The sequence below is a fragment of the Leptonychotes weddellii genome, chromosome 7 (genome assembly GCF_054177405.1).
Source record: "Leptonychotes weddellii isolate Sample4059 chromosome 7, ASM5417740v2, whole genome shotgun sequence".
Taxonomy (NCBI): Eukaryota; Metazoa; Chordata; class Mammalia; order Carnivora; family Phocidae; genus Leptonychotes; species Leptonychotes weddellii.
The window spans coordinates 88,516,898-88,527,373 of record NC_138375.1 but is presented as its reverse complement, the minus strand read 5'-3'; the positions used below and the strand labels follow the sequence as shown (position 1 = coordinate 88,527,373).

General features: G+C 36.5%; 1 protein-coding gene across 1 annotated transcript in view; it reads right to left on the bottom strand.

Annotated features, from left to right (window-relative positions):
- Nucleotides 1-1,689: 1,689 nt before the first annotated feature.
- Nucleotides 1,690-10,476, bottom strand: part of TBCA (tubulin folding cofactor A) — a 72,952-nt gene continuing 64,165 nt past the window's right edge. Inside the window, exons 3-4 of the mRNA XM_081826694.1 lie at nt 6,099-8,051; nt 1,690-5,899 (exon numbers count right to left, since the gene is read on the bottom strand). Coding sequence (XP_081682820.1) covers nt 7,842-8,051 — 210 coding nt within the window. The 3' untranslated portion in view covers nt 1,690-5,899; nt 6,099-7,841. The remainder of the gene's footprint in view (nt 5,900-6,098; nt 8,052-10,476) is intronic.

The following is a 10,476-nucleotide window of genomic DNA, read 5'->3' as shown; positions in this document are numbered from 1 at the left end:
AAAAAAAAAAAGAAACCCACTTCAAACAAAATGAAACAGAGTTGTATCATGCAAACATTTTTTTAAAAAAGTGACTATATTAATATTGGACAGACTTCAGAGCAAAAAAAAAAAAAATTATTAGAGACCAAGAGGAATGTTACATAATAATAAAATGACCAATTCACCAAGAAAAAAATATGGTGATCCTTAAATGTGGATGCACTGAACAGGAAAGCTTCAAAATACATAACACAAAAACTGATAAAGCTAAAAGGAAAGAGAAAACCACACATATAGCTGGGGATTTCAATACCTCACTCTGGCACAAGTGGTAGAAGTATTAGACAAAAAAATCAGCAAAGATATAAAAGAACTGAATAATGCCATCAACCAATAAGATCTAAATGACACCTATAGAACACTCTGCCTAAGAAAGGAAAATACAAATACTTTTCAAGCACCCGTGAAACCTTCATTGCAGGGGCCCCTGGGTGGCTCAGCTGGCTAAGCATCCGACTCTTGGCTTCAGCTCAGGTCATGATCTCATGGGCTGTGGGATTGAGCCCTGTGTTAGGCTACATGCTCAGTGTGGAGTATGCCTGAAAGAGTCTCTCCCTCTGCCCCTCCCCCAACTTGCAAGCACACTCTCTCTCTCAAATAAATAAATCTTAAAAAACAACAACAACAACAAAAACCCAAAAACATTCATTGCCGTATACCATAGCCTGGGTCAAACAACAACAACAAAAAACCAAACAAAAATCTCAACAAATTTAAATATTAAATAAAAGAATTGAAATAATACCTAGTGCATGTATGACTATAATGAAACAAAAGCAGAAATCAATAACAAAAATACAGCAGGAAAATCTTCAAACCACTTAGAAATTAAACAACATATTTGTAAATAACCCATGAGTCAGTAAGGAAGTCTCAAAAGAAAAAGAGAAATACAGAGATAAACGAGAATGAAAATATACCATGTCAAATGTTGTAGGATTCAGTTAAAGCAGTGCTGAGAGGGAAATTTATAGCAGTAAATGCTCATGTTAGGAAAGAGCAAAGATCTCAATTTAAAAATCTAAGTTCTTACTTCAGAAACCTAGAAAAAGAAGAGCAAAATAAACCCAAAACAAGCAGAAGGGAATAATAAAAATAAGATCATAAATCAATGACAGAAAAAAAATCAATGAAATGAGCTGAGGTTTTAAAAAACTGATAAATTTCTACTAAGACTGACAAACATAAAGTGAGAAGGCACAAATGAGTACTACCAGTAACAAAAAAAGATCTTATTTCTCCAGATCTTGCAAGCATTAAAGGAAAAAAAATAGAGAATTGAGTTAAGATGGTGGAGCAGTAGGGGGACTCTGGGCTTGCCTTGCCCCTCAAACACAGCTAGATCAACATCCAATTATTTTGAATACCTAGGAAATCGATCTGAGGATTAAGAGAACAATCTGCACAATTAGAGGGAGAGAACATGGCAGGCTTTTTTTTTTTTTTTAAGATTTTATTTATTTATTTGACAGAGAGAGACACAGCGACAGAGGGAACACAAGCAGGGGGAGTGGGAGAGGGAGAAGCAGGCTTCCCGCCGAGCAGGGAGCCCAATGTGGGGCTCGATCCCAGGACCCTGGGATCATGACCTGAGCCAAAGGCAGATGCTTAACGACTGAGCCACCCAGGCGCCCTGATGTGGCAGGCTTATTTTCACAAATAAATCAAAGCACACTTAAAGGTCCAAACACTCCCCACTGAGAGCAAAGAGGAACCCTTGCAGCCAAAACACAACAGCAGAGTGCACAGAGCATACACCAGAAACACTTCCTGAAGCACCAGGCCCTAGACAGTGTAGGACCCCTTCTTAATATACCAATACTCTCAAGAGCGGAATAAGAACAAACTTTCATAACACACAAAAGACAGAAACCTAGACAAAATGACAAGATGGAGGAATTTTTCCCAAAAGAAAGATCAAGAAGAAACCACAGCCAGGGATTTACCCAAAACAGATATAAGCAACATATCTGAACAAGAATTCAGAACAAGAGTCATAAGAATATTATGGGTTTGAAAAAAAGCATAGAAAACACCAGAGACACCCTTGCTGCAGAGATAAAAGACCTAAAAACTGGTCAGGCTGAAATAAAAAATGCTTAACTGAGATGCAGAACTGACTGGATGTAATCACAACAGGAATGGAAGAAGCAGAGGAACAAATAGGTGATATATAGAAGACAAAATTATGGAACATAAAGAAGCTGAAAAGAAGAGGGAAAGAAAACTAGTAGATCACAAATACAGACTTAGGGAACTCAACGATTCCACAAAGCACAATAATATCCATATCATAAGAGTCCCAGAAGAGGAAGAGTGGGAAAAAGGAGCAGAAGGTTTATTTGAACAAATTATAGCTGAGAACTTCCCTAATCTGCAGAAGGAATCAGGTAGGCATTCAAGTCCAAGAGGCACAGAGAACTCCCCTCAAAATCAACAAAAACAGGTCAACACCAAGACATATCATAGTGAAACCTGCAAAATACAAAAGATAAAGAAAGAATTCTGAAAGCAGCTAGCAATAAAAGGTCTTTAGCCTACAAGGGTAGACATAAGGTTAGCAGCAGACATGTCCACAGAAATTTGGGAGGCCAGAAGACAGTGGCATGATACATTCAACATGCTGAATGGGAAACATATGCAGCCAAAAATATGTTATCCAACAAGGCTGTCATTCAGAATAGAAGGAGAGATAGAGTTTCCAGGACAAGCAAAAACTAAAGGAGTTCATGAACACTAAACCATTAGTGAACACACTAATATTTCTGCAAGAAATATTAAAGGAGACCCTTTGAGTGGGAAAGAGGGACCACAATCAACAAAGACTAGGAAGGAACAGAGACAATCTACAGGAATAGCGACTTTACAGGTAATACAATGGCACTAAATTCATATCTATCACTCATTACTGTGAATGTAAATGGACTAAATGCTCTAATCAAAACACATAGGGTATCAGAATGGATTAAAAAAAAAAAGACCCATTGATATGCTGCTCACAAGAGACTCATTTTAGACCCAAAGACACCTCCAGATTGAAAGTGAGGGGGAGGAGAACCATCTATCATGCTAATGGACATCAGAAGAAAGCTGGAGTAGCCATACTTAATCAGACAAACTAGATTTTAAATGAAAGACTGTACTAAGAGATGAAGAAGAGCACTGTATCATAATAAAGGGGTCTATTCAACAAGAAGATCTAACAGTTGTAAATATTTATGCCCCCAACTTGGGCGCAGCCAAATATATAAATCAATTAATAACAAACTTAAAGAAACTCATTGATAATAATACAATAAGAGTAGGGGACTTTAACACCCCACTCACAGCAATGGACTGATTATCTAAACAGAAGATCAACAAGGAAACAATGGCTTTGAATCACACACTGAAACCACATGGACTTAACAGATATATTCAGAACATTTCATCCTAAAGCAGCAGAATCCACATTCTTTTCTAGTGCACATGGAACATTCTCCAGGAAAGATCATATACTGAGTCACAAATCGAGCTTCAATCAGTACAAAAAGACTGAGATCATACCATGCATATTTTCAGGCCATAATACTACGAAATTTGAAGTCAACCACAAGAAAAAATTAGGGAAGACTGCAAATAATGGAGGTTAAAGAACATCCTACTAAAGAAATTAGTAGGATGTTATATTAAAGAAGAAATAAAAAACTACACAGAAGCAAATGAAAATGACAACAAATTGAAAGTCCAAAACCTTTGGGATGCAGCAAAGGCAGACATAAGAAGAAAGTATATAGCAATACAGGCCTTCCTCAAGAAGCAAGAATAGTCTCAAATGCATGACCTAACCTTACACCTACAGGAGCTGGAAAAAGAAGAGCAAATAAAGCCTAAAACCCAGCAGGAGAAGAGAAATAATAAAGACTCAAGCAGAAATAAATGATATAGAAAAACCAAACAGTAGAACAGATCAACAAAACTAGGAGCTGGTTCTTTGAAAGAATTAATAACATTGATAAACCCCTGGTGAGACTTCCAAAAAGAAAAAAGAAAGGACCCAAATAAATAAATAAATAAAATCATGAATGAAAGAGGACAGATCATACCCAACACCAAAGGAATACAAACAATTATAAGAACATATTATGAGCAACTATATGGCAACAAATTAGGCAATCTGGAAGAAATGGATGCATTCCTAGAGATGTATAAACTACCAAAACAGAAACAGGAAGAAATAGAAAACCTGAGCAGACCCATAACCAGCAAGGAAATTAAGCAGTAATCAAAACTCTCCCAACAAACAAGAGTCCAGGGCCAGATGGCTTCCCAGGGGAATTCTACCAAACATTTAAAGAAGAGTTAATATACCTATTCTTCTGAAACTGTTCCAAGAAATAGAAATGGAAGGAAAACTCATTCTATAAGGCCAGCATTACCTTGATTCCAAAAGCAGACAGAGACCCCACTAAAAAGGAAAATTACACACCAATATCCCTGATGAACATGGATGCAAAAATTCTCAACAAAATACTAGCAAATTGAAAGGAAAATTTAAAAAACCATGAATAATTTTATAATACTGTCCATAATGCTCATGGATTCACCACTTAGAAGAAATGAACCAATTCCTTAAAAACTACAAAGCACAAAAACTCAAATGATAACCCGAATAGTTCTACAATCATGAAAGGAATTGAATTTGTAATTAACAAGATCATGAAATAGAACTCTCCAAGCCTTGATGGTTCCACTGGACAATTTTATCAAATATTTAAAGAACGGAAACTAATTTTACACAAATCCTTCAAGAAAGAGAAGAGGGAACATGTTCCAATTAATTTTATGAGGGGAGCATTAACCTGATACCAGAACCAGACAAAGACAGTATAAAAAAAGAAAACTGCAGACCATAAACTTAGATGTAAAATCCTCAACAAAGTATTAGTAAATTGACTCCAACAATGTATGAAAAGAATTACACACCACAATCAAGTGATCAAGCAGATATAATACAGGACTGGTTCAACATTTAAAAAAAATCAGTCCATGTAATCCACAATATCAATAGGCCAAAGAAGAAAATTCATATGGTCTTATCAAATGAGACACAGAAAAAGCATGCGACAAAACCCAAAATACCCATTCATGACAAAAACACTCAGCAAACTAGAAATAAAGAACTTCCTCAACTTGAAAAACACTATTTACAAAAATGTACAGCTGACATTATACTTAATGGTAAAAAACTGAATGCTACCTCCCTAAGATTAGGAATAGGTGAGATGTCCACTCTCACCACTCTTATTCAATACAGTACTGTAAGCCTTAGCCAGAACAATCAGGTAAGAAAAAGAAATAAGACATACAGGTTAAAAAGAAATAAACTGTCTCTATTTAGAAATGATATGAATATTTATGTAGAAAACCAGACAGAATCTACAAAAAACTCTTACACACTAGCGAGTTCAACAAGGTCACAGGTTACAAGATCAACACACAAAAAACTAAATGCACTTCCATATCTAATAGCAAAATATGTGGAAACCAAAACTAAAAACAATACCATTTTATGACATTTTCAAAGAAAATGAAATACTGAGGTATAAATCTAACAAAATACGCAGGATCCATTGAAAATTACAAAATGCTGATGAAAGAAGTCAGACCTAAATAAATTAGAAAGACTCACCACGTTCACTGACTAGAAGACTTGACATAGTAAAGATATCAATTCTCTCCAAATTGATATATAGGTGTTGTGGGGTTTTTTTGTTTTGTTTTTAAAGTAGGCTCCATGCCCAAGTGTGGAGGCCAACATGGGGCTTGAACTCATGATCCTGAGATCAAGACCTGAGCTGAGATCAAGAGTCAGACACTTAGGGCGCCTGGGTGGCTCAGATGGTTGGGCGTCTGCCTTCGGCTCAGGTCATGATCCCGGGGTCCTGGGATCGAGTCCCGCATCGGGCTCCCTGCTCCGCGGGGAAGCCTGCTTCTCCCTCTGCCTCTGCCTCTCTCTCTCTCTGACTCTCATGAATAAATAAATAAAACATTTAAAAAAAAAAAAAGAGTCAGACACTTAACCAACTGAGCACCCAGGTGCCCCCAAACTGATGTATAGGTTTAATGCAATTCCTATCAAAATCTTAGCAAGGTGTTTTATAGACATAGACAAGGTTATTTTAAAATTTTTATGGAAAGGCAAAGGAAACAGAATAGCTAAAACAATAAAAAAAAGAAAATGAGAGGACTCACTCTTTCACAATTAAAGCTTTCTCTATAGCTACAGTAATCAAGACAGTGTGGTATTGGTAAATGAATACACACAGGTTAATGGATCAAAAGAGAGAAACCAAAAATAGACCCACACAAATATGTCCAATGGGTTTTTGACAAAGGTATAAAAGCAGTTCAATGGGGGGGAAGGATAATCTTTTCAACAAACATTGCTGGACAAACTAGGCTCCTATAGACAAAAAGATGAATCAATGAATCTGAAACTAAACTTCACCCCTTAAATAAAAATTAACTCAAGACTGATCAAAGCCTTAAATGTAAAACATAAAACCATAGACGTTTTAGAAAAAAAAAACAGAAAATCTTTGGGACCTAGAACTAGGCAAAGAGGCCTTAAGACTTGAGACCAAAAAGTATACTTCACAAAAGGAAATATGAGCCATAAATTAGATGTTCTCAAAATTAAAAAGTGTTGCTCAGTGAAAGACCCTGTTAAGAGGCTAAAAAGACAAATTACAGACTAAGAGAAAATATTTGCAAACCACATAGCCAGCAAAGGGCATTTATCTAGAATATACAAAGAACTCTCAAAACTGAAAAGTGGAAGAACAAAGAATCCCGTTAAAACGTGGGCAGAAGATGGCTCGGTCAGTAGAGCATGCAACTCTTGATCTCAGGGTTGTGATTTCAAGCCCCATGTTGGGTGCAGAGATTACTAAAAAAAAATAAAATCTTAGGGATGCCTGGCTGGCTCAGTGGGAAGAGTGTGTGACTCTTGAACTTGGGGTCATTGAGTTCAAGCCCCACACTGGGTGTGGAGATAACTTACATTAATAAAAAACTTTTAAAAAACTGGGCAGAATATATGAACAGACATTTCACTGAAGAGGATATACAGACACAAATAAACAAAATGAGAAGATATCAACATTATAGCCATTAGGAAAATCAAAATTAAAAGCATAATCAGACATCACTATACATCTCTCATGTAGGTGATGGCTAAATGCTAAAATGAAAACCAGTGATCACACCAAAGGATAGTGAGGATGTGGAGAAATCAGATCATTCACACATCACTGGTGGGAAAGGAAAATAGTATAGCCACCCCGGAAAAGAGTTCAGCAGTTTCTCTTAAAACAAAAAATGTACTAATACAACACAGCAATTTCTTGGGCTTTTATCCCAGTAAGATGAAAATTTATGTTCATGCAAAAATGGTCTATGAATGTTCATAGCAGGTTTTTTTGTAAGAGCCCCAACCTGGAAACAATCCCAATGTTCTTCAATGGTTACACTGTGATACATCCATACCATGGAATACTACTCAGCAATAATAAAGAACAAAGTTGATACACTCAGTGACTTAAGTGGACCTCAAGGGAATTATGCTAAGTGGAAAAAGCCAACTTCAAAAGGTTACATACTGTATGATTCTTCAAAGAGTATTAATTACTTAGAACTCAGGGAGGGAGAAGACAGGGGCTACAAAGAGGTAGCAAAAGGCAGTTCTGTGTGGAAAGGTTTTCCATCTTGACTGTAGTGGTAGTTACACATTCTACATGTGACAGAACTGTATGGGACTATATACATAAACACACAAACCTATATACAGATACACACAAATGAGTACATGTGTAACTAGTGAAATATAAATAAGCTCTGTGGTGTACCAATGTCAATTTCATGGTCCGGATATTATAATTATAATTATAGAAGATACTAACATTGTAGGAGGAATAGTGAGGGGTATGTGTGACCTCCCTGAACACTAACTGCAACTTCCTGTAAATCTGTAACAAAACACAAAACAAGTGTATAAATAGAGCACATTTATAAACCTGAGTATAGGTAACAAGAGACAATAATATTTTCTTGCACCACTAGAAGTTATTTTAAGTAATATTTTTATTACTGATAAAAGAAATATGGTGTTTCTTGTAGAATCAGTCCTGTAAAAGACACCTGATAAAATTCCTCTTTTAAACTGAAGCTTCCTATTACTTTCCACATACTTAAAAAAAAATTTCCCCTTCAGTTTTAGGAAAAAGAAATATCCAACTGTGAATGTTAACTCATGCCTCAAGTAAATCACAAAAAAATGTGTGTGCATCCTTCTCAAAAAGACAAATTTTTACAACACTGCAATTATATGTAATAACTGTACATCCTTATTGGGAAAATTGTACCAATTTGTCTTTTTAATATTACTTCTGGAAAATAAGAGATTGAGTCATGCCTCAGGTGAAATAAGAGGGATACATGTGATTATTTTTCTTAATCATTTCTGTGGCAGATTAAGTTTAAAAAAAACAAAAGACCAGAATATCTTCACTGGTTGAGGGCAAAATCCTCTGTATCTATCTCTAATTGGGATGAGGAGAATAGAAAAGAGGGATATCATGAGCAGAGGACTAAAATCAATTTGGGCAATATTTGAAGGCTGCATTATATTATCTAGCCCAAAAAGAAAAGGACAGCAGAATAACTCTTTGACTAACTGTATTTTGGCCTCTTAGGGTCTTTCTGCCTAGTTTCTTAGTTTACAAGAACCAAAATTAGGCCTAATCTAGGAAAGGCCAATTTTGACAACAAAAACAGGTTAAGAAGTTTGGTAGGGACTGATAGGATAATAAATGTGTATTATTACTTTTTTAAAAAAATTTATTAGAAAGAGAGAGAGAGAGAGAGGGAGGGTGGGTGTGGGGGAGGAGGGGCAGAGGGCAAGACAGAGAATCCCAAGCAGAACCCCTGCAGACCTCGGAGCCCAACGTGGGGCTCAATCTCACGATCCTGGGATTACAACCCTGAGATCAAGACCTGCGCCAAAACCAAGAGTTGGACACTTAACCGAATGTGCCACCCAGGCACCCCATAAATGTGTTCAGAAGATCCATGAAAGCCACAGCAAAATAGACCCACGTGAGAAAAGAGCCAGGGTGGTGAGAGGTGGTTAAGGAGGGGATTTAGCTCAGAAGAGGAGGTAATACAGGGAGACAAGTAAAGAACCCACAAAATGCAGCATTTGGCCTCCTTGATATTTTCTATGAGGGGCACAAACATGTAAAAAAACTATCACCCTATCACCAACGTTAAAGTCCCAGGCATATAGGAATAAAGCAGTGCTTTGGGTAAAGCAACTCTTGTTGCATATAACATGAATGGCTGGCCTCAGTATAGCTAAGCTAGGGAAAGGTAATTGAGAAAAGCATGTAGGATGGGTTAAAGAAAAGGTTTCCTGAGACAAACAAAACTGCAACTGACAACTGTCTAAACTACAGGTTAACAACAGCAGTTAACAGAAAGATTTATTGTTCTGTATTTAGACATGGGGTAGTATTTTCGAAGGTAAGTGCTAGGTTGACTAGGAATCTAAGAAATCATGTTATAAACCATGACCACTGTGACAAAAGAGAGAATTTTAACATGGCTGAGTGTAGAAAGGATTTTTTTTAAGATTTATTTTATTTATTTGAGAGAGAGATAAAAAAGAGCACGCATGAGCACAAGAGTGGGGGAAGGGGCAGAGGGAGAGAATATTCAAGCAGACTCCCCTCTCTGAGCATGGGGCTGGAGGCGGGGCTCAATCCCACGACCCATGAGATCATGACCTGCACCTAAACCAAATGTTGGATGCTTAACTGACTGAGCCACCCAGGTGCCCTGGAAAGGATTTTTAAACAAAAAATTTCCCCTTTTTACATCTGTATATGTATCCAATGATAATATAGTTAAGTGGCTAGTACTTTTAAATAACTATTAGAACAGAAGATTCAATGAAGAGTTAATCCCTACCTATAAAGTAATGACTTTACTGAAAGATGATCAATATATAAATATTAAAATAAAACAGATTCTCTGATAATCTGTGACATTATTTGTAGAATTTTATTTAGAAAGAGAACACATTTATTCTCCATTCAGGTAACTTACAACTTCTATTCTAGCTATATGGCTGTTTTTTAATACATTACTGGTGATTAAAAGAACAGGGCAAAGAAAAAACTAACTGAGGTCAAAAGCTACATATCTGGGAAAATAAGCCTGATTGAGAAGCACCTGGAAGAAATAAAATCATATACTATGTCATACTATTTCTTACTAGATGCTGGAAGACAACAGAGGGCATTAAAGTGAGAGAGGGGCTAAAGTGAGAGAGTGATATAAATATTTATACAAGTACATATTTAAAAAAGCATTTGGGGTGCCTGGGTGGCT